The 26189-nt window shown below is 44.2% G+C and overlaps 1 protein-coding gene across 1 annotated transcript in view; it reads right to left on the bottom strand.

Annotated features, from left to right (window-relative positions):
- Positions 1-11118: 11118 nt before the first annotated feature.
- LOC126260326 (nascent polypeptide-associated complex subunit alpha, muscle-specific form-like) overlaps positions 11119-26189 on the bottom strand; it is a 36656-nt gene continuing 21585 nt past the window's right edge. The window contains exon 3 of the mRNA XM_049957651.1: positions 11119-11238. Within this exon, the coding sequence (XP_049813608.1) occupies positions 11119-11238 (120 nt within the window). The remainder of the gene's footprint in view (positions 11239-26189) is intronic.

The following is a 26189-nucleotide window of genomic DNA, read 5'->3' as shown; positions in this document are numbered from 1 at the left end:
ATATCTAAAAAGTATAAAGAGGACATTTTTTTCATACAATATATGAGAAAAACAGCCGTTAATAAATTACAAAATGCAATACATGAATGCCTACTCAACTATACAGAGGGTCACAAGATACGAGCGTTAGCAAGTAGATACAACTTAACTATCGTTACTAAAAATATGTGAGCTGCTTGTGTAGCGCCTTCACCTGTGCCCATAGAAAGTACATTCTTTACTTCACTTTTTGCACCACGCACCTTGTAATAATTATTGATGTTAGATGGTAATGAATCACAGTCAGTCGGCTTTGCAATAACTGACGTCAATCATTTTTCTGTTTATGATAACTTTGTACGCTGCCTGCATTCTTGCTACATGGAGCCTAGCGTTTGTTCATGAATGCGGCATTGCCCGATGCAGCGTTCCAGCTATCTGTCCAGGGTTTGTTCTCTGAAGGCTGTCTGTAACCCCCACTAGGTTGGGCTACAGCCTCTTTGGCTCCGGCCACCTAGCCGGAGACCGTGCGGCACCACCCGAATTCAGCAGCAGCCAGCTGCATGGAATGCGCTCATAGCCAAGAATGCGCGATACCAGGCCACCTCTTCGAGAAGCGCTTACAGCCGTGCTTCCACACTAGATCACCTAGGTGCGGAGTTCAAATCCCATCGCCTGCCATTAGCTCACTGCAAGTGTACCGCATTATTTATGATCAGAGGCCACGTTACTGATTTTATTAACTGCATGGATATATGACTTCCTGTCCAGAGAACACGGTGATATACGAGGGGCGTTTGAAAAGTCCGTGAAAAAAAACTTCTTACATGCTTGGCGTAAACCTTTTTTATTTTTCGACACAGTCTTCTTTTAGACTTATACACTTCGTCCAACGCTGTTCTAATTTGTTGATCCCTTCCGAATAATAGGAATTGTCCAAGACTGCAAAATAGCTATTAGTTGCTGCAATCACCCCCTGGTTTGAATAAAATCTTTGTCCCGCCAGCCATTTCTTCAAATTGGGGAACAAATAGTAGTCCGAGGGAGCCAAGTCTGGAGAATAGGGGGGATGTGAAACGAGTTGGACTCCTATTTCCATTAATTTTGCGACCACAACAGTTGAGGTGTGTGCTGGTGCATTATCGTGATGGAAAAAGACTTTTCTGCGGTCCAATCGCCGGCGTTTTTCTTGGAGCTCGGTTTTCAAACGGTCCAGTAACGATGAATAATATGCACCTGTAATAGTTTTACCCTTTTCCAGATAGTCGATGAGGGTTATCCCTTGCGAATCCCAAAAGACAATCGCCATAACCTTTCCGGCCGAAGGAATGGTATTCGCCTTTTTTGGTGCAGATTCTCCCTTGGTCACCCATTGTTCAGATTGTTGTTTGGTCTGAGGAGCATAGTAATGTATCCATGTTTCATCCACAGTGACGAAACGACGCTTAAAGTCCTGCGGATTCTTCCTGAACAGCTGCAAACAATTCTTGCAACACTTCACACGATTCCGTTTTTGGTCAAGAGTGAGCAATCCTGGAACCCATCTTGCGGATAGCTTTCTCACGTCCAAAAGTTTATGCAAAATATTATGTACCCGTTCATTCGACATGCCCACAGCACTAGCAATCTCAAGCACCTAAACTCTTCTGTCATACATCACCATTTCATGGATTTTATCAATGATTTTTGGAGTCATAACTTCCACATGGCGTCCAGAACGTTCAGCATCACTTGTGCCCATATGGCCGCTCCGAAAATTTTGGAACTACTTATAAACTGTTCTAATCGAACGTGCAGAGTCACCGTAATGTTTATCAAGCTGCTGTTTATTCTCCTGAGGCTTTTTGCCTTTCATAATGTAATGGTTAATCACCACACGAAATTCTTTTTCGTCCATTTTTTGACAATCACTCGACTTCCTTGATTCACACGTATGCCAAACACAAAGAAATAGATCAATATGGCTGAAACTTGGTGTGTGTTCTTTCGAAAGATGCTACTAACAAAACATGACCTCGATACGCAACGGTGGTGCCATCTCTCGGACATTGTACGGACTTTTCAAACGCCGTTAGTATACACTATGTGATCAAAAGTATCCGGACACTCCCAAATCATACGTTTTTCATATTAGGTGCACTGTGCTGCCACCTACTGCCAAGTACTCCATATCAGCGACCTCAGTAGTCATTAGACATCGTCAGAGAGCAGAATGGGCAGCTCCGTGGAACTCACGGCCCTCGAATGTGGTCAGGTGATTGGGTGCCACTTGTGTCATACGTCTGTACACGAGATTTACACACTCCTAAACATCTCTAGGTCCACTGTTTCTGATGTGATAGTGAAGTGCAAACTTGAAGGGACACGTACAGCACAAAATCGTGCAGGTCGACCTCGTCTGTTGACTGACAGACACCGCCGACGGTTGAAGAGGGTTGTAGTGTGTAATAGGCAGGCATCTAACCAGACCATCACATAGGAATTCCAAACTGCACTAGGGTCCGCTGCAAGTACTATGACAGTTAGGCGGGAGGTGAGAAAACTTGGATTTCATGGTCGAGCGGTTGTTCATAAGCCACACATCACGCCGGTAAATGCCAAACGACGCCTCGCTTGGTGCAAGGAACGTAAACATTGGACGATTGAACAGTGGGAAAAGGTTGTATGGAGTGACGAATCACGGTACACAGTGTGGCGATCTGATGGCAGGGTGTGGGTATGATGAATGCCAGGTGAACGTCATCTGTCAGCGTGTGTAATGCCAACAGTAAAATTCGGAGGCCGTGGTGTTATGGTGTGGTCATGTTTCTCATGGAGAGTTCTTGCACCCCTTGTTGTTTTGCGTGGCACTATCACAGCCCAGACGTACATTGATGTTTTAAGCACCTTCTTGCTTCCCACTGTGGCTGAGCAATTCGGGGATGGCATTTGCATCTTTCAACACGATCGAGCACCTGTTCATAATGGACGGCCTGTGGCGGAGTGGTTACAGGACAATAACATCCCTGTAATGGACTGGCATGCACAGAATCCTGACTTGAACCCTACAGAACACCTTTGGGATGGTTTGGAAAGCCGACTTCGTGCCAGGCTTCACCGACCGACATCGATACCTCTCCTCAGTGCAGCACTCCTTGAAGAATACCCTGCCACCCACTAAGAAACCTTCCAGCACCTGATTCAACGTATGCCTGCGAGAGTGGAAGCTGTCATCAAGGCTAAGGGCGGTCCAACACCATACTGAAATTCCAGCATTACCGATGGAAGGCGCAACAAAGTCATTTTCAGCCAGGTGTCCTGATACTTTTGATCTCATTGTGTAACCGTCGCGTTTGACTCTACACCAACAAATTATAACGCACTCCATGTCAGATGCTTCTATGTAAACTACAAAACAGTTGCTGTGTTGTATTTAAGAGTTTTCTACAATGCAGCGTCAAGGGGGGATAGGGGACCAGCAACTGAAAAGCCTTTTTCATAATTTTTAAAAAGTCAATGGAGTAATTACATTTAACGACCATTCATTTGCGTAAGCGATGTAAAACTAAATTTACGCCGAGGTGACAGAAGTCATGGGATAATGGTATCCACTTACACAAGTGGAGGAATACCCAGTACACAAGTTATAAAAGGGTTGTGCATTGACGGAGCTCCCATTTGTACTCAGATGATTATGGACGCACGACAGGAATTACAGCCTCTAAACGCGGAATGGTAGTTGGAGTATGTGAGGACAGAGCAGCAAAATTTGGCGTTAATTGACTATGGCAGCGCGACCGACGCGATTCCCTTTCTAACAGCACGACAACGCTTACAGGGCCTTTCTGGACTCACGACGAAATCGGTTGGACCCCAGACGACTGGAAGACCGTGGGCTGGTCAAATGATTCCCGATTTCAGTTGCTAAGAGCTGACATCATGTTCCCAAACAACGATGTCATGTCACCGGACAACAACTGTTCGCTGTTGGTTTGAAGAACATTCTGGACAATTCGTGCGAATGATATGCCCCACATATCGCCCTACATAAATCCTATCTAACATTAATGGGACATAGTCGAGAGGTTCTGACACGATATTGGAAGATATTCCCGACTTTTGTAGGACGTCATGGTCCACGTGTTTTGTGTCTCCGTAGGTTATTAGCTAAGATTTTTCTCTAACGACTTTCATTGGCTGTATGAAGAATATCACTTAATTGGCAGACAGGCCTAGAGTACGTCTGATTGGCGTGATTCACGTATCTGTTTGTGAGATGTGATAGGTTGCATCAGTAAGTATACTACCCAAATCGCTGAAGTGGGACAGACTGCTTAAATTCCCCGCAAATCTACATTTATGTCTCCCATGAAGTTTACAAAAAAATGGTTCAAATGGCTCTGAGCACTATGGGACGTAACTTCTGAGGTCATCAGTCCCCTAGAACTTGGAACTACTTAGACCTAACTAACGTAAGGACATCACACACATCCACGCCCGAGGCAGGATTCGAACCTGCGACCGTAACGGTCGCGCGGTGCCAGACTGTAGTGCCTAGAACCGCTCGGCCGCTCCGGCCGGATAAAGTTTACATACTGGTGGTGTGACACTAGTGAGGACGAGTCTGCTCGGAGGAATGGTAACGCTCACATTTTGGGTAGCTTGTACAGGATGCACCAGACGGTATGTTGCAAGACCTGGTGATCAGTAGATGGGTACTATATGAGCATCTATATTACTAAAACGGTATCTCAGAACCTGTAACCCAGGACACCGTACCCCTTGCAGCATAGGAGAAATAAAATTCCGGTTTCCAATATTTCACGTAATTACTAAACGAATTAAGAAATTTAAAATACTGTCATAATCTACTCATTAAGAGGTATAATCTTATGTTGAAAGTTTAGAACACTAAGACCAGTATTACCAGTAGAAACTGCGGGTTTGCCTCGACGCAGCGTAAACTGATGGCGCACAAATACGTGGACTTCATTCATCTGGTGTTTGAGACCGATAGCACTTAGCGACTTCTGACAAACTTGAAAGATAATTTCAACCTTAACAAACCTTTTTCTCTCTTACATACTTAATGGCTCAACATATTAACTCACTTGCTAAGTACTCAGACGTCTGAGCCTGTTCCATACATGGGAGTTTGATTGTTTAAACAATCGGGATTCACTGCTATTTTTCTAATAACCGCTACGGTCGCAGGTTCGAATCCTGCCTCGGGCATGGATGTGTGTGATGTCCTTATGTTAGTTGGGTTTACGTAGTTCTAAGTTCTAGGGGACTGATGAGCTCAGAAGTTAAGTCCCATAGTGCTCAGACCCATTTGATCATTTTGACCATATTTCGAAAACGTATCGTTTGCGTGCTAGCGTATCCGAAATGTGGCAGGTTGGACTACGCAGGTTGGACTACGCAAGCTGGACAAGGTGTGAAGAAGACAATGTAATCTGTAATCACTATGAAACTGTTGACGCGTTATGGCCTCCGAAACGGAATTATACAAGGTGTTTCAAAAATGACCGGTATATTTGAAACGGCAATAAAAACTAAACGAGCAGCGATAGAAATACAACGTTTGTTGCAATGTGCTTGGGACAACAGTACATTTTCAGGCAGACAAACTTTCGAAATTACAGTAGTTACAATTTTCAATAACACATGGCGCTGCGGTCTGGGAAACTCTATAGTACGATATTTTCCACATATCCACCATGCGTAGCAATAATATGGCGTAGTCTCTGAATGAAATTACCCGAAACCTTTGACAACGTGTCTGGCGGAATGGCTTCACATGCAGATGAGATGTACTGCTTCAGCTGTTCAATTGTTTCTGGATTCTGGCGGTACACCTTGTCTTTCAAGTGTCCCCACAGAAAGAAGTCACAGGAGTTCATGTCTGGCGAATAGGGAGGCCAATCCACGCCGCCTCCTGTATGTTTCGGATAGCCCAAAGCAATCACACGATCATCGAAATATTCATTCAGGAAATTAAAGACGTCGGCCGTGCGATGTGGCCGGGCACCATCTTGCATAAACCACGAGGTGTTCGCAGTGTCGTCTAAGGCAGTTTGTACCGCCACAAATTCACGAAGAATGTCCAGATAGCGTGATGCAGTAATCGTTTCGGATCTGAAAAATGGGCCAATGATTCCTTTGGAAGAAATGGCGGCCCAGACCAGTACTTTTTGAGGATGCAGGGACGATGGGAGTGCAACATGGGGCTTTTCGGTTACCCATATGCGCCAGTTCTGTTTATTGACGAAGCCGTCCAGGTAAAAATAAGCTTCGTCAGTAAACCAAATGCTGCCCACATGCATATCGCCGTCGTCAATCCTGTGCACTATATCGTTAGCGAATGTCTCTCGTGCAGCAATGGTAGCGGCGCTGAGGGGTTGCCGCGTTTGAATTTTGTATGGATAGAGGTGTAAACTCTGGCGCATGAGACGATACGTGGACGTTGGCGTCATTTGGACCGCAGCTGCAACACGGCGAACGGAAACCCGAGGCCGCTGTTGGATCACCTGCTGCACTAGCTGCGCGTTGCCCTCTGTGGTTGCCGTACGCGGTCGCCCTACCTTTCCAGCACGTTCATCCGTTACGTTCCCAGTCCATTGAAATTTTTCAAACAGATCCTTTATTGTATCGCTTTGCGGTCCTTTGGTTACATTAAACCTCCGTTGAAAACTTCGTCTTGTTGCAACTACACTGTGTTCTAGGCGGTGGAATTCCAACACCATAAAAATCCTCTGTTCTAATGAATAAACCATGTTGTCTACAGCACACTTGCACGTTGTGAACAGCACACGCTTACAGCAGAAAGACGACGTACAGAATGGCGCACCCACAGACTGCGTTGTCTTCTATATCTTTCACATCACTTGCAGAGCCATCTGTTGTTGAAAATTGTAACTACTGTAATTTCGAAAGTTTGTCCGCCTGAAAATGTACTGTTGTCCCAAGCATATTGCAACCAACGGTGTATTTCTATCGCTGCTTGTTTAGTTTTTATTGCCGTTTCAAATATACCGGTCATTTTTGAAACACCCTGTAGGTTAAACAAACGACGGTAGAAAAGTAGCAGAGCGCATATTGCGTGTACTGTGAGGTTCGAGTGTTTACCTGTGGAACTGCTTTGTTTGTTACACGACACACGTAGCGCTCCACAGTCTTACGTAGACAATTGTGCCGTACTGCACCATCTTCCGCAGATTCATAATGTACGTAGTTTTCAGTTATTCCTTTGACTACCGTGATACAGGAATGAACAATGGCAGACATGTACACAAGTGCAGAGTACACTGAAATGTTTCTCGTGCATGGGAGAAGCACAAATGAAGCTCTATAAGCTCTATGAAGTACGCTACCCCAACAGACGTCATCCACCCCACACTATGTTTGCGAGACTGGAGAGGCGTTTACGTCAAACGGTTAGCTTAGGTCACAACGGTCACCACAATGAAAGCTCACGGACAGGCCGTGCGCCAGAGTTGGAAGAATCTGTACGTCTGTCTTTTGGAGAGGAGCCTTCTGGAAGCATCCGAGCCGTAGCACATTCCATGAATGTGAATCACATGATGCGGTGGCACTTTCTGCACAATGAGCACCTTCATCCCTAAAAACACCAGAAGGTTAGCGCGTTGACGCAGAAACCCTCGTCGCGTCAACTTGTGCCTATGGCTGTTCGTACAAAGTATTCAGAATCCTCACTTCCTACGATGTATTCTACTTTCTGATGCGTCCACGTTTACCAGAGACGGCTTGTTGAGCACCAGATACAAGCACCTTTCGACAGTGTGGTTCATGGCCACATGAACGTCACTTCTTTGGCAACAACTGTATTGAATGTGGACACCCAATAGTGTGGCTGTATGCTCACCGGATGTGACACTATTGGATTGTCGTTTCTGGGGATACATGAAAAACTTGTTATATCGACATTCGTGGAGTCACCACAATATCTACTTGTATGTAGCTGGAGTCATCCGTGACATGCCGGGAATCTTACCAAGGGTTCGGCAGAGCATCATCAGGCAAAACGCAAAATCCATAGAAGCCGATGGCACCTTCAGCAAGTGAATTAAACTGGTGTTTACTGACAGTAATGTACATTGTCTCCTTCAGTTGTTGCCCATCTTGTGTGGTCCAAACTGCCCACTTCTTCACCCAATGTCAGAGAGCGCTAGCAAACAAACGAAACGTGTTCTGACATAAATTTACTAGCTCAATATGCTCACATGGCACCAATTACCAAACAACACTCTCTATAACCTACTTTTTCATATGCCTATAGATTACTCTAAATGAATTCTGTTTTTCTGTTTGGATATATTTACTTCAACAGATAAGTACTTTGCTTGTCTTTCGCCATTTTCATCCCATGTACTTAGCATCTTTGGTTTTATGTTGTTGTTGTTGTGGTCTTCAGTCCAGAGACTGGTTTGATGCAGCTCTCCATGCTACTCTATCCTGTGCAAGGTTCTTCATCTCCCAGTACCTACTGCAACCTACATCCTTCTGAATCTGTTTAGTGTATTCATCTCTTAGCCTCCTTCTACGGTTTTTACCCTCCACTCTGCCCTCCAACACTAAATTGGTGATGCATTGATGTCTCAGAATATGAAATTTATGTTAATGTGATTATAAAGAGTAGTACCCTCCAAGGCGATATATACCTGCCTCTGTGAGGCCTTCTTTCTTAAGCAGCGGTTAACAAGTACCAGAGGAAAAGCCTTAAACACATTGATTAGGGGAACGAGAAAGAAGCAGCACTGGAATCATATGTTGCCAGGTAGAATTAAAGCATATAAAACCATAAATTAACTTATGTCAAACGAAAATGATCTGTTGTGCAGGGAAACGCAGTTAAAGAAGTATACGACACTAGAAAGTAAAATCAAATTTATAAGGTACAATGGGCAGACTGGGAAGATTACAGGTAACATAACAGGTCAATACTAACTTGACTAACTTACGAATATACATAAAAACCTCATAATGAGTAATACAACGAAGTATAATAGTTGAGGAAACTGGAGTGGAAAAAAAAGAAAGACGCGAGTCTTTTTGTTCCGCGAGATTTCATTCAACGTCTTTCCCTTCACATGCGTTCGTTACTGTTTTTTTTCCTTCTGTAGTGTTTTCCTTCTATAGTTTTCTCCCCCCTCACCCCCATGAGCCATGGACCTTGTCGTTGGTGGGAAGGCTTGCGTGCCTCAGCGATACAGATAGCCATACCGTAGGTGAAACCACAATGAAAGGGTATCTGTTGAGAGGCCAGACAAACTGAAGAGGGGCAGCAGCCTTATCAGTTTTTGCAGGGGCAACAGTCTGGAAGATATACCGACTGGCCTTGTAACATCAACCAAAACGGCTTTCTTCTGCTGGCACTGCGAACGGGTGAAAGCAAGGGGAAATGTAATTCTTCTCGAGAGCATGCAGCTCTATTGTATGGTTAACGGATCAATTGGTAGAACACATTCTGATGCCTCAACGGATAGCCAATTTAGTACTTGAGGGAGGAGTGGGGGAGGGGGGGGGATGTAGCTTGCAGTAGTTACTTGGAGATGAAGAGGCTTGCACGGGATAGAGTAGCATGGGGAGCTGCATGAAACCAGTCTTTGGGATGAAGGCGACAACAACAACACGTTGTTCACTATTATCCTGCCATTCGGAGGACATACATTTAGCAAAGCACTGTAAGAGGGCGTCATTTATCAATTAAGTCTTCCACTCGTGAGATCTTCTCTCGGCGTAATTCCAGTCTTGGTGACATTCCCTCCTCTGGCTAAATACTTGAGCTATTTAACGGCACGATACAAGTTTAACGTAAAAACTGTTGCATTCCATAGTGGTGGATTGATAGTTGACTATAAAACCAGTTGTACGTTCCAGATTTGTAGTTTAGTTGTTACCCGACTTGCTGGACGAAGTGACTCTGGACGTCCAGCGTGCCACGTGGTTCCAGTAGGACGGCGCTCCAGCACACTTCGTCAGTGTGGTACATGGCCATTTCAATGAATTCTTCCAGAGCGAAACGCGTAATAAATGAATTACAAACCTACAACCTACAACTGTTTTTACAGTCAATAAGTTTAATTATTACGGGCTTGATTTTTGTGTCACCTGCACGCCAATCTCCTGACGTGCGAGAGTGATGAACATATCGTCGGCACTCTGGGACTATTGTCCTGCTTCATATCTGATGCTTTATTTTACCTGGAATTGTGCGAGCTCCTACAAAGTTACATATAAAAGACTTAATTACTTTCTATAGATAATTTATGATACGGAAATTTCTTTCAGTTCTTTAATTATTCCATTTATATTCCAGTTAAACAACTGTAGCAATAAATCATAGCTCTTACTTCGATCCATTTTAACACTAATTTGGGTCTTCTGGCTAAGCAACTGACAGTTATTTTTTGTAAGCACTATAGGTTATTCCTCTGATTTCACACCAGATCCTCAACCTGTTACCCATACGTGACTATCACAAAGGTTCCTAGGGGACTGTATCATTGACAACGATATTTGTTTACAGATTTAATTTTCACCAACACATTTGCGGGAGAAAACTATTCCTCTTCAGCAGTCAGGTTAATCTGCTGAAGCCATTCTCAGAAACGGGTCGGTACTATTCCGCGGCGCCGTTTCTGCGATGCCCATACACGGCAACGAGATTAAACCGCGCTGGCGCGTTCTCACTCTTCGTTAAGTGGTCCCATCAGGCGCTACAATTGTAAACGCTGGCGAGTTCCCAAAGCCCTAACTGCAGTTTCGCTCAGCATGACGTTTCATTTCGGGGGGTGGGGGCGGGGGAAGGGGATTGGGGATTGGGGAACACCTTGGCACGGCGCGGACGGAGCGGCGAGCAAATTGCTTCAAACCCGGCGGCCGGCCGCGGTCTCTGGAGTCTTGGAGATCGACCAGTGACGCCGGCAGCGGCTGCGCTCGTGCCAGTAAAAACGGGGAAGCGAGGAAAGTTTTTAATCACAGCAGCCGTAGCCCGTTTCGGCTGCAGGATTCACAGCGAATGTAGATGTATAAAAATAGGGGTGGGCGGGTAGGGGAGTGAGAGATGGGGGAGGGCAACCCCCGCCGCATAATTGCTTCCATCGCGGAGGCCGTAATGAAAACACACGCGAGTTTTCACTCCGGGCCGACGGTCGCATTCTTCAGGCGTAATTCTCGCGATATTGCGGCATGCGGGAGCTCGTCTTGTACCGACAAGGCGGCGGCGGCGGCGGTGCCGACCGCCGGCTCGCGCGCCTAATATGAAGTTATTATCTTAATGCGGCGGCTCAAACTCGTATTTATAGAGTCGCGTAATTTGGTTAGGCGGGCGGTCCTCGCACCCTTTTTCCGCCGCGTGGCGCCGGCGCCTGCTAGGGCGCCCTTATTTCTCATTATGGCGGCTGCGCTTCCGCGGTTATTCCGGGCCAGCAGTAGCGGGTTGTGCGGCAGCAGCCAGAGTCCGCGGCAGCCTGCCCTGGAGGCCGACGGTGGATGAGCCACGGCAGGCCGGGTAACAAAGACTCAGCGTTCTTTGTTACGTCACACACACACACACACACACACCACACATACTTTTTTTAAAATATGCAGAGCTATACAAGGTTATTATAAATGACTGAAGTGATTTCACAGATTTGCTGTAGCTTTGCGCACACATAGAAAAAGTCAAAATTCTTTTGGGGTGTTACAAGTGGAAAACATTAAAACACTTATAGGTTGCACAGCGTTCTTTAGTAACTTAAGGACGACGCGTTTTGTTCGGTTAGGGAATCATCAGGTTACCTGTAGACATAAGGGGAGGACGATATTAGAATCAAGACATTACAATTAACCCATGGTGGTCATATCCTAGCCAAGTGAGAACCAGAAACTAGACCGAATGGAATGGCGTAGCAATACGTATATGATAACTCACGTAAACAACAGGCATACATCAGTTGTATGTAGGATAACAGATGTGATAAACTGAAAAACAAACAATGGAAAATTGTACTGAAATGCAGGAGGATCTGCAACGAATTGACGCATGATGCAGGGAATGGCAATTGAATCTCAATGTAGACAAGTGTAATGTGCTGCGAATACATAGAAAGAAAGATCCTTTATCATTTAGCTACAGTATAGCAGGTCAGCTAATGGAAGCAGTTAATTCCATAAATTATCTGGGAGTAGACATTGTCGTTGTTGTTGTTGTTGTGGTGTACAGTCCTGAGACTGGTTTGATGCAGCTCTCCATGCCACTCTATCCTGTGCAAGATTCTTCATTTCCCAGTACCTACTGCAACCTACATCCTTCTGAATATGCTTTGTGTATTCATCTATTGGTCTCCCTCTACGATTTTTACCCTCCACACTGCCCTCCAATACTAAACTGGTGATCCCTTGATGCCTCAGAACATGTCCTACCAACCGATCCCTTCTTCTAGTCAAGTTGTGCCACAAACTTCTCTTCTCCCCAGTCCTATTCAGTACTTCCTCATTAGTTATATGATCTACCCATCTAATCTTCAGCATTCTTCTGTATCACCACATTTCGAAAGCTTCTATTCTCTTTTTGTCCAAACTATTTATCGTCCAGGTTTCACTTCCATACATGGCTAATCTCCACACAAATTCTTTCAGAAACGACTTCCTGGCACTTAAATCAATACTCGATGTAAACAAATTTCTCTTCTTCAGAAACGCTTTCCTTTCCATTGCCAGTCTACATTTTATATCCTCTCTACTTCGACCATCATCAGTTATTTTGCTCCCCAAATAGCAAAACTCCTTTACTACTTTAAGTGTGTCATTTCCTAATCTAATTCCCTCAGCATCACCCGACTTAATTCGACTACATTCCATTATCCTCGCTTTGCTTTTGTTGATGTTTTTGGCGTGTTACAAGTGGAAAACATTAAAACACTTATAGGTTGCACTGCGTTCTTAGTAACTCAAGAACGATGCGTTTCGTTCGGTTCGGGAGTCATCAGGTTACCTGGAAACATAAGAGGAGGACGGCATTACAATTAATACATTACATTAACCCATGGTGGTCCTATCCTAGCAAAGTGAGAACCAGACCGAATAGAATGAAGTAGGAATACGTATATGATAACTCACGTAAACAACAGGCATACCTCAACTGTCTGTACGATAACAGATGTAATAAACTGGGCTGCAATCTCAAAGGTTGCATGGCAAACACTGGACGTGCTTGGATCAAGGAACCTATATCATGGACGTCGGTTTGCAGTAGGGTTTTGGAGCATATACTGTATTCAAACATTATGAATCATCTCGAAGGGAACGATCTATTGATACGTAATCAGCATGGTTTCAGAAAACATCGTTCTTGTGCAACGCAGCTAGCTCTTTATTCGCACGAAGTAATGGCCGCTATCGACAGGGGATCTCAAGTTGATTCCGTATTTCTAGATTTCCGGAAAGCTTTTGACACCGTTCCTCACAAGCGACTTCTAATAAAGCTGCGGGCCTATGGGGCATCGTCTCAGTTGTGCGACTGGATTCGTGATTTCCTGTCAGGAAGGTCGCAGTACGTAGTAATAGACGGCAAATCATCAAGTAAAACTAAAGTGATATCAGGAGTTCCCCAGAGAAGCGTCCTGGGACCTCTGCTGTTCCTGATCTATATAAATGACCTGTGTGACAATCTGAGCAGTTCTCTTAGGTTGTTCGTAGATGATGCTGTAATTTACCGTCTAGTAAGGTCATCCGAAGACGAGTAACAGTTGCAAAGCGATTTAGAAAAGATTGCTGTATGGTGTGGCAGGTGGCAGTTGACGCTAAATAACGAAAAGTGTGAGGTGATCCACATGAGTTCCAAAAGAAATCCGTTGGAATTCGATTACTCGATAACTAGTACAATTCTTAATGCTGTCAATTCAACTAAGTACCTGGGTGTTAAAATTACGAACAACTTCAGTTGGAAAGACCACATAGATATTGTGGGGAAGGCGAGCCAAAGGTTGCGTTTCATTGGCAGGACACTTAGAAGATGCAACAAGTAAACTAAAGAGACAGCTTACACTACACTCGTCCGTCCTCTGTTAGAATATTGCTGCGCAGTGTGGGATCCTTACCAGGTGGGATTGAAGGAGGACATCGAAAGGGTGCAAAAAAGGGCAGCTCGTTTTGTATTATCACGTAATAGGGGAGAGAGTGTGGCAGATATGAAAACGCGAGTTGGGATGGAAGTCATTAAAGCAAAGACGTTTTTCGTCGCGACGAGATCTATTTACGAAATTTCAGTCATCGACTTTCTCTTCCGAATGCGAAAATATTTTGTTGAGACCAACCTACATAGGTAGGAATATCATCAAAATAAAATACGAGAAATCAGAGCTCGAACAGAAAGGTTTAGGTATTTGTTTTTCCCGCGCGCTTTTCGGGAGTGGAATGGTAGAGAGATAGTATGATTGTGGTTCGATAAATCCTCTGCCAAGCACTTAAATGTGAATTGCAGAGTAATCATGTAGATGTAGATGTAGATGTAGAAAAACTAACAATGGAAAATTGTACTGAAGTGCAGGAAGATCTGCAACGAATTGACGCATGGTGCAGGGAATGGCAATTGAATCTCAATGTAGACAAGTGTAATGTGCTGCGAATACATGGAAAGAAAGATCCTTTATCATTTAGCTACAGTATAGCAGGTCAGCAACTGGAAGCAATGAATTCCATAAGTTATCTGGGAGTAGGCATTAGGAGTGATTTTAAATGGAATGACCATATAAAATTAATCGTCGGTAATGCAGATGCCAGACTGAGAATCATTGGAAGAATCCTAAGGAAAAGCACTCCGAAAACGAAGGAAGTAGGTTACAGTACACTTGTTCGCCCACTGCTTGAATATTCCTCACCGGTTTGGGATCCGTACCAGATAGGGTTGATAGAAGAGATAGAGAAGGTCCAACGGAGAGCAGCGCGCATCGTTACAGGATCATTTAGTAGTCGAGAAAGTGTTATGGAGATGATGGATAAACTCCAATGGGAGACTCTGCAAGAGAGACGCTCAGTAGCTCGGTACGAGCTTTTGTTGAAGTTTCGAGAACATACCTTCACCGAGGAGTCAAGCAGTATACTGCTCCCTCCTACGTATATCTCGCGAAGAGACTATGAGGATAAAATCGGAGAGATAAGAGCCCACACAGAGGCTTTCTTTCCACGAAGAATACGAGACTGGAATAGAAGGGAGAACCGATAGAGGTACTCACGGTACCCTCCGTCACACAACGTCAGGTGGCCTGCGGAGTATGGATGTACATGTAGATTAAAACAGACTGGAGTAAAACAATGGTAACAGGGAGCAGTAGAGAACAAAAGGATAAGACGAGAGAGCTGAGTTACCTCACGAGCATTATTAATAACAGTCATAGCAGCACAGGTAAGACCTCGTGCACTATCACTAAACAGATCGACGGCCCCAGACCACAACGGCACTGGAGCACCGTTCGCATTCGCACATATGAACGATAACAGCATGAGCAAAGCATTGGACTAGCAGTAATGATAGGCACTAAGCGGTGCTATAAATGAGGGGTGTAGTGTAATAAAAGCGAAAGCACGTAAAATAATAACGAATAGATTGACAAACAAATGTAAACCATACTATTAAATGACTCTGAGCACTGTGGGACTTAACATCTGAGGTCATCAGTCCCCTAGAACTTAGAACTACTTAAACGTCACTACCCTAAGAACATCACACACATCCATGCCCGATGCAGGATTCGAACCTGCGACCGCAGCGGTCGCGCAGTTCCGAACTGAAGCGCCTAGAACCGCCACAACGGCCGGCAAACCATACTAAAATAGACATGCAAATATACACAGTTCAGGGCGTAAAGGTTGGACACTAAGTGTTGAGGCTTAAACAGAAAGGCTCATAGAAGCAAGCGCAGTACAATGAAATAAAAGTAATGCACGTAAGAGCAATAACAAATAAAAAGATGACAACAAATGTAGAGCTAAATTGAAACAACGAAAATATAAATAAACTATAATAAAATATGTGTGGTGCGTAACAGACGCCTTCGTCGTGAAGAACAGGAGAAACTAAAAACTCATAAATTCTATAAAATACACTCCTGGAAATTGAAATAAGAACACCGTGAATTCATTGTCCCAGGAAGGGGAAACTTTATTGTCACATTCCTGGGGTCAGATACATCACATGATCACACTGACAGAACCACAGGCACATAGACACAGGCAACAGAGCATGCACAATGTCGGCACTAGTACAGTGTATATCCACCTTTCGCAGCAATGCAGGCTGCTATTCTCCCATGGAGACGATCGTAGAGATGCTGGATGTAGTCCTGTGGAACGGCTTGCCATGCCATTTCCACCTGGCGCCTCAGTTCGACCAGCGTTCGTGCTGGACGTGCAGACCGCGTGAGACGACGCTTCATCCAGTCCCAAACATGCTCAATGGGGGACAGATCCGGAGATCTTGCTGGCCAGGGTAGTTGACTTACACCTTCTACAGCACGTTGGGTGGCACGGGATACATGCGGACGTGCATTGTCCTGTTGGAACAGCAAGTTCCCTTGCCGGTCTAGGAATGGTAGAACGATGGGTTCGATGACGGTTTGGATGTACCGTGCACTATTCAGTGTCCCCTCGACGATCACCAGTGGTGTACGGCCAGTGTAGGAGATCGCTCCCCACACCATGATGCCGGGTGTTGGCCCTGTGTGCCTCGGTCGTATGCAGTCCTGATTGTGGCGCTCACCTGTACGGCGCCAAACACGCATACGACCATCATTGGCACCAAGGCAGAAGCGACTCTCATCGCTGAAGACGACACGTCTCCATTCGTCCCTCCATTCACGCCTGTCGCGACACCACTGGAGGCGGGCTGCACGATGTTGGGGCGTGAGCGGAAGACGGCCTAACGGTGTGCGGGACCGTAGCCCAGCTTCATGGAGACGGTTGCGAATGGTCCTCGCCGATACCCCAGGAGCAACAGTGTCCCTAATTTGCTGGGAAGTGGCGGTGCGGTCCCCTACGGCACTGCGTAGGATCCTACGGTCTTGGCGTGCATCCGTGCGTCGCTGCGGTCCGGTCCCAGGTCGACGAGCACGTGCACCTTCCGCCGACCACTGGCGACAACATCGATGTACTGTGGAGACCTCACGCCCCACGTGTTGAGCAATTCGGCGGTACGTCCACCCGGCCTCCCGCATGCCCACCATACGCCCTCGCTCAAAGTCCGTCAACTGCACATACGGTTCACGTCCACGCTGTCGCGGCATGCTACCAGTGTTAAAGACTGCGATGGAGCTCCGTATGCCACGGCAAACTGGCTGACACTGACGGCGGCGGTGCACAAATGCTGCGCAGCTAGCGCCATTCGACGGCCAACACCGCGGTTCCTGGTGTGTCCGCTGTGCCGTGCGTGTGATCATTGCTTGTACAGCCCTCTCGCAGTGTCCGGAGCAAGTATGGTGGGTCTGACACACCGGTGTCAATGTGTTCTTTTTTCCATTTCCAGGAGTGTATAAATAAACTACAATAAAATATGTGTGGTGCGTAACAGACGCCTTCGTCGTGAAGGACAGGAGAAACTAAAAACTCATAAATTCTATAAAATATTTGCAGCTTGTGCACGTGGTCTTGTTCTGCGTTGCTGTGACTGTTTTCACCAAAGCTTGTGAGGTAACGCGGCTCTCTTTCTCTCTTTATTTCTCTACCGCTCTCCGTTCCCGGTGTCTTCCTTTAGTCTGTTTTTATGGTTTGTTTTTCAGTTTATTCCATCTGCCTTTTGACAGTATCTTGAAAATTGTTTGCATAAATTATCAATACGCCATTGTATTTGGCCTGTTTTCTGGTTCTCACTTTGCTGTAGTAATCCAGGATAGGACCACATTGGCTTAATAGTAATGTAATCCTTCCCTTACATTTCCAGATAAGGTGATGGTGTCCTATCTCGGCGAAAAGCGTAATTCTTGACTTAATATAGAACATTGTGCAGCCTACGACTGTTTTTAATATTGCTGTAATAAGGTTGCTGTATCTCCACGCCAAGATGAAAGGAATAATATTACAGGCGCTCCATATGTGCCCCCTGATGTTCTGTAAATATCAAGTCGATAATTAAGTTGTTCCCACACATCTTTCACGTGAACTCACACAAAATAATCGCATGGGATCAGGGCTGGAGAGTGCGGAAGCCATGACATGAATTCCTGAGAATCCCACCACGACCGATCCATCGGTTTCTCAATGACCTGTTTAAGAATCCACGAGCGTTTCAGACAGCAGCCGCCAGCCAAGACGGAACGGCAACAGGAAAGTAACCGATTTTGTGACAATTTCCGAGTTCCTAATCAGGAGCGAATTGTAGTTTCATATGTGTGATATGGTAGTTTTGTTTTTGAATTTCTACATGTTAATTTAATATTTAGTAGACACAGTTTTTGCATTTTCGTTTGTGTCGGAAAGTAACCGATTTTGTGACATTTTACAAGTTTCTAACCAGGAGAGGACCATTTAGACTCACCTGTGTGCTTTGATAGTTTAGTTTTTGAATCTCTACATTTTAATCTATTTTACTAGACGCAGTCCTTGAGTTTTCATCAGTGTCTACAGTATAGTTTCGTAGCGCTTGTCGATAGTCGGTTGTCTGTCTGTGTGGCATAGTTTTCCATCATCTTTTGTATGGATAAGGACTGTGCAAACTAGCTTATAGTGGCGGCAGTTCTCCGTCTGCCAAATGACTAAAAACTCTTAACCACCACACCCAATAGGTGCCACGTTTATCAACAGCACAAGGAAATCTGACACTGAGTTGACTAGCTTGACATAAAATTAATATGACTTTGTAATATCTCTTAATATTCGATGAATTATTCTGATAAAATTCTACCTTTGAATGACGTTTACTAATTTTCTATCTTCAGACTCGCAGAATCCATGCGCAAAGTAGTTTCATACAATAGCTCTCTTTGGTAGCTGTTAGAAAAAAAAAAAAAAAAGCTTCCGAGATTGTCTTCGTGCCGATTAACCTGAACTTGGTTTGAAGAACTGTAATCTGATTATTGAGATTTATGACAGAAGATAACCGATACGAAATTGTACGATTAAAAATATAGGGTGAGTCACCTAACATTACCGCTGGATATATTTCGTAAACCACATCAAATACTGACGAATCGATTCCACAGACCGAACGTGAGGAGAGGGGCTAGTGTACGACATTCATTACGCCAGAGATTGCAATTGTGTGCAGCAAATGATGGCCACCACATTGAACATCTATTGGCCTGACATGTCGGGACACACTCTATTCCACTCCGTAATTGAAAACAGGAACCACGTGTGTACGTGTACCTCACCCCTCATGGTAATGTACATGTGCGTCAGTGAAAAAGACCAATAAAAAGGTGTTAGCATGTGGACGTAATGTGCTGTTCCAGTCTCTTCTGTACGTAAGGTCCATCACCGTTCCCTTTGGATCCCTACGTAATTCGGTGCTCTCCGATACACACGATCGGACAGCGGAGGAGTGGTACTCAAGCGTCAACTTTAGGTTACAATATCTCCGGATGTAATTAACTTTTTACAATGCAACAAACGGCACTGATTACGTATTTGTTTATATGTTCAGAAGTGCTAAGAAAACTAACGGGGTTCCATTTAAAAAAACGTAGGTTTGTGTTAATAAACATACTTCCGTGCATTTTTTTATGGTTTGTATTAACCAATTACACTAGCCCCTCTCCTCACGTTCGGTCTGTGGAATCGGTTCGTCAGTATTTGATGTGGTTTACGAAATATATCCAGCGGTAACGTTAGGTGACTCACCCTGTATATATATATATATATATATATATATATATATATATATATATATATTGCTCCTTCATATAAAAGGTGTGTATTTGACAATTGAGAATTAATGATATTCATCTATATATTGCGTAGTTGTTAATCAGAATATATATTGCTCCTTCATATAAAAGGTGTGTATTTGACATTTGAGAATTGATGATATGCATCTATATATTGCGTAGTTGTTAATCAGAAGGGAACTTCCGAAAGTCTGGATACGAACCTGCATTTAATAATCCAAGAGCTCCATTACTTCATCGGAAGGTTAAACTTCATCAAAGCCAAATATCCGCTTGATCTGAGGTTTCCCGACTGATTATACAACGCTCCCAAAATTACGAGGCATTTTATTTGTACAGATTAGCAGACTGCCGCAAAGCACGAGCCTGCAGAGAAGAAGAATCATCGCCTGATTGCATTCTAACAAGTACAATTTCTGAATCATTTTGAGTGACTGAGCTATGATTGCGTTTCCTATTATGAATGATTGAGTGCTCGAACGAATTGAGAACTACATAATTACATAGATAGGAGGAAAAATTACAACTTCTTAAAGAATGAGAATGGGTATCATTGAAAAATTAATAACAAAGACATACGGTATCACAAAGAGATTTTTAACTAATATCAAGGTGAAGAAAGAAGAAACATATAAACAGAAACTTCAGCTGTACAACAGTTCATTAACACAAACTCAGGTTGGTTGGCAATAGATTTGGGGAAGCTAACTGAAATTTACGTGTAAATAAGACTAGCTACTGTGAAGGATGCCAATCTAGGCAAGACACTCCGCTGTATCGTTCCACTGACTGGTCTCTCGCATCAAAATATAATTAAGCATGCAAGGACACTGGGAGTGACTACTGCGAGTACAAGGCTGCTATGAAAAAAGATGGTCGTGAAAACGATTGATAGGCTTCTGAATTTGCCGAAGCTGGGCAACGTTACCGATATAGCCGGTGAAAGACGAGATGCTGTCGTCTGCGTGCAGGCACAGCCGAAACATCATACTTCGGGAGATAGCCCCACGTCCACCGGTGACTGTCTCACGTCCACAAAAATAAAAAATTTCGCCCTGGTGTCCGGACGTGTTTACAACTCGGTAGATTCCGAAGAGCTATAGCGACTGTACTCCATGACGGTCAGGAAGCAAGTCCCTGCCTCGCCTGTTGTTCAAATCCTTCACAAAAACTAACGTTCCCTCCGACGTTCTTAAATAAACTTATCATGGCCTTGCAGTGGCTATCGTGCCAATCGTGTTTTCTAGCAAGGAGACCCATCACTGCAGTGTAGTACACATTCTGATCTCCGAAATAAACAGCACACAATGCCTGAAGGTCCTGCAGCAAACCCCCGGCGCGTTTCACAAGATGAGGGAAGCTTCCTAGCGAAAACAAGCTCCGTCTCGTCCATAAAACGATTTAGGGGCGATGTTTTAGCGAGACGTGGTGTCATCTAAGGAACGCGACATCCGGAGAAATTCGTCGTCCCGTATTGCATGGTATGCTGTTCTTGTAACAAACCCCTTAGCTGCTCGCCAGCCCTACGCCGCTTTGCCTGGACCTGCACGTGGGATAAGGAGACCAGACTCCCACACCACGTTCACTCGCTAATAAAGCCGTTAGGCTGGCGCCAGGATGTTCGGGGCCGCCAGTTTCTAAAGAAGTGTCATTTTGCAAAAAAAATGGTTCTGAGCACTATGGGACTTAACATCTATGGTCATCAGTCCCCTAGAACTTAGATCTACTTAAACCTAACTAACCTAAGGACGTCACACAACACCCAGTCATCACGAGGCAGAGAAAATCCCTGACCCCGCCGGGAATCGAACCCGGGAACCCGGGCGTGGGAAGCGAGAACGCTACCACACGACCACGAGCTGCGGACTGTCATTTTGCATTCAGGCACAGCGTTCCCACCCTCTTCCTTAGCCACTAGCAGAACAAGGCCGTCTGGAGAATGGTGGGCAATAAACCAGTGCCCTTCAGGGCCCACTGACAGTTTCAGTGACTACAAAGGAAACCGCGAACTCGCTTGATGCTTGGAAAAAGTTCTAAAGTTACCCCTAATGCAGTGGTCACCTCCAGAACCCAAAAATCTGTCACTATAAGATCTGTCACTATAACTACCCCAATGAACCATGGACCTTGCCGTTGGTGGGGAGGCTTGCGTGCCTCAGCGATACAGATGGCCGCACCGTAGGTGCAACCACAACGGAGGGGTATCTGTTGAGAGGCCAGGCAAACGTGTGGTTCCTGAAGAGGGGCAGCAGCCTTTTCAGTAGTTGCAGGGACAACAGTATGGATGATTGACTGATCTGGCCTTGCAACACTAACCAAAACTGCCTTGCTGTGCTGGTACTGCGAACGGCTAAAAGCAAGGGGAAACTACAGCCGTAATTTTTCCGGAGGGCATGCAACTTTACTGTATGGTTAAATGATGATACCGTCCTCTTGGGTAAAATATTCCGGAGGTAAAATAGTCCCCCATTCGGATCTCAGGGCGGGGACAACTCAAGAGGATGTCGTTATCAGGAGAAAGAAAACTGGCGTTCTACGGATCGGAGCGTGGAATGTCAGATCCCTTAATCGGGCAGGTAGGTTAGAAAATTTAAAAAGGGAAATGGATAGGTTAAAGTTAGATACAGTGGGAATTAGTGAAGTTCGGTGGCAGGACGAACAAGACTTTTGGTCAGGTGAATACAGGGTTATAAATAAAAAATCAAATAGGGGTAATGCAGGAGTAGGTTTAATAATGAATAAAAAAACAGGAGTGCGGGTAAGCTACTACCAACAGCATAGTGAACGCATTATTGTGGCCAAGATAGACACAAAGCCCATGCCTACTACAGTAGTACAAGTTTATATGCCAACTAGCTCTGCAGATGATGAAGAAATTGATGAAATGTATGATAAGATAAAAGAAATTATTCAGGTAGTGAAGGGAGACGAAAATTTAATAGTCATGAGTGACTGGAATTCGAGAATAGGAAAAGGGAGAAAAGGAAACATAGAAGGAGAATATGGATTGGGGGAGAGAAATAATAGAGGAAGCCGCCTTGTAGAATTTTGTGCAGAGCATAACTTAATCATAGCTAACACTTGGTTGAAGAATTAGGAAAGAAGGTTGTATACATGGAAGAACCTTGGAGATACTAAAAGGTATCAGATAGATTATATAATGGTAAGACAGAGATTTAGGAAACAGGTTTTTAATTGTAAGTCATTTCCAGGGGCAGATGTGGACTCTGACCACAATCTATTGGTTATGAAATGTAGATTAAAACTGAAGAAACTGCAAAAAGGTGGGAATTTAAGGAGATGGGACCTGGATAAACTGAAAGAACCAGAGGTTGTACAGAGTTTCAGGGAGAGCATAAGGGAACAATTGACAGGAATGGGGGAAAGAAATACAGTAGAAGAAGAATGGGTAGAATTGAGGAATGAAATAGTGAAGGCAGCTGAGGATCAAATAGGTAAAAAGACGAGGGCTGGTAGAAACCCTTGGATAACAGAAGAAATATTGAATTTAATTGATGAAAGGAGAAAATATAAAAATGCAGTAAATGAAGCAGGCAAAAAGGAATACAAACGTCTCAAAAATGATATCGACAGGAAGTGCAAAATGGCTAAGCAGGCATGGCTATAGGACAAATGTAAGGATGTAGAGGCTTATCTCACTAGGGGTAAGATAGATACTGCCTACAGGAAAATTAAAGAGACCTTTGGAGAAAGGAGAACCACTTGCATGAATATCAAGAGCTTTGATGGAAACCCAGTTCTAAGCAAAGAAGGGAAAGCAGAAAGGTGGAAGGAGTATATAGAGGGTCTATACAAGGGCGATGTACTTGAGGACAATATTATGGAAATGGAAGACGATGTAGATGAAGATGAAATGGGAGATACGACACTGCGTGAAGAGTTTGACAGAGCACTGAAAGACCTAAGTCGAAACAAGGCCCCGGGAGTAGACAACATCCCATTGGAACTACTGAAGGCCTTGGGAGAGCCAGTACTGACAAAACTCTACCATCTGGTGAGCAAGATGTATGAGACAGGCGAAATACCCTCAGACTTCAAGAAGAATATAATAATTCCAATCCCAAAGAAAGCAGGTGTTGACATATGTGAAAATTACCGAACTATCAGTTTAATAAGTCACAGCTGCAAAATACTAACGCGAATTCTTTACAGACGAATGGAAAAACTGGTAGAAGCGGACCTCGGGGAAGATCAGTTTGGATTCCGTAGAAATGTTGGAACACGTGAGGCAATACTGACCCTACGACTTATCTTAGGAAATAGATTAAGGAAAGGCAAACCTACATTTCTAGCATTTTGACAATGGTGACTGGAATACTCTCTTTCAAATTGTAAAGGTGGCAGGGGTAAAATACAGGGAGCGAAAGGCTATTTACAATTTGTGCAGAAACCAGATGGCAGTTATAAGAGTCGAGGGGCATGAAAGGGAAGCAGCGGTTGGGAAGGGAGCGAGACAGCGTTGTAGCCTGTCCCCGATGTTATTCAATCTGTATATTGAGCAAGCAGTAAAGGAAACAAAAGAAAAATTCGGAGTGGGTGTTGAAGTCCATGGAGAACAGATGACATCGTAATTCTGTCAGAGATAGCAAAGGACTTGGAAGAGCAGTTGAACGGAATGGACAGTGTCTTGAAAGGTGGATATAAGATGAACATCAACAAAAGCAAAACGAGGGTAATGGAATGTAGTCGAATTAAGTCGGGTGATGCTGAGGGAATTAGATTAGGAAATGAGACACTTAATGTAGTAAAGGTGTTTTGCTATTTGTGCTATTTGGGGAGCAAAATAACTGATGATGGTCGAAGTAGAGAGGATATAAAATGTAGACTGGCAATGGCAAGGAACGCGTTTCTGAAGAAGAGAAGTTTGTTATCATCGAGTATTGGTTTAAGTGTCAGGAAGTCGTTTCTGAAAGGAGTGTAGCCATGTATGGAAGTGAAACATGGACGATAAATAGTTTGGACAAGAAGAGAATAGAAGTTTTCGAAATGTGGTGCTACAGAATAATGCTGAAGATTAGATGGGTAGATCACATAACTAATGAGGAGGTATTGAATAGAATTGGGGATAAGAGGAGTTTGTGGCACAACTTGACCAGAAGAAGGGACCGGTTGGTAGTACATGTTCTGAGGCATCAAGGGATTACAAATTTTGCATTGGAGGGCAGCGTGGAGGGTAAAAATTGTAGAGGGAGACCGAGAGATGAATCACTAAGCAGATTCAGAAGGATGTAGGTTGCAGTAAGTACTGGGAGATGAAGAAGCTTGCACAGGATAGAGCTGCATCAAACCAGTCTCAGGACTGAAGACAACATCAACAACAACAACATAACTGAGTTTAATTCTACTACTGCTACCCAAGTCATGTAAGTGCTGTGAGATTAATCAGTGGTGTACCCTAACCCTAATAGTCTGTCAGATTAATATCAATCAAGGAAAATTTGGATACACCAAAGGCGAATGAACTTCTATGATAATCACCAAAACAGTATGAAAGGGGGAAGTGGCTGATGGGTTTTACCACGGCAGTGGCCTGCCTGGGAGGCGCTGTCATCTTTCATTACCCACCGCTCACAGTACATCATTTTTCGCCATTTGTGGCTCGCTTAAGGCAAGGGATAGTTTGGTACAACACAAGGAAAATGTCTCAATTAAAATATCATAACAGCAACTAACCGTGGTGAAGTAAGAAAGGGCAGAGATCATGGAGGCGAATATTGCAAACCTCACAGCCAGTTTTACTCTCATACATCAAGTGACGCTCATTCCACGACGCTCATTCATTCACAGTGATACCCACGTGCACACACACACAGCCGCTTCTCCAGTTGCGAGAAAGTTGAGCGATGCTGAGTGTTGCCATAGACCACAGCATCCGGCAAACATCCAGACTTAATTCGTTAACAGTTCATTGTTTAATTGTGCCCAGTGCAAAGACACACGTTCACTAGAAGAAGAAAAGGGGAAATCCTTACAAAGGATATTCCACCCTATGTGAAAAGTGAGCACATACATTCAGTATCCCTGAGCAAAGAAACGAGACAGCCACAGTGATGTGATCTAATGTCCATTCGCACTGATTCATTCATGAAACATGACTATTACGCAACTTGCATTCACCTTTCATTTATACATGGCGGACACACTTGTGTAGCTGGATTTACAAAACGTGTGTTACAATTTATATATGAAAAATATGTTGTATTACAAAACTAACAATAAGTGAAAAACTGGTGAGGATACATACGAAAATTAATTATCCAGGGTACACAAAAGAAAATAAAACAAACGAAATCTGATTGTAATGTTACGTGAAAACACAAAACT

Source organism: Schistocerca nitens, chromosome 5 (assembly GCF_023898315.1).
Source record: "Schistocerca nitens isolate TAMUIC-IGC-003100 chromosome 5, iqSchNite1.1, whole genome shotgun sequence".
Classification (NCBI taxonomy): domain Eukaryota; kingdom Metazoa; phylum Arthropoda; class Insecta; order Orthoptera; family Acrididae; genus Schistocerca; species Schistocerca nitens.
Note: the sequence above shows the minus strand (reverse complement) of the source record. Positions and strands in the feature narration are given on the sequence as shown.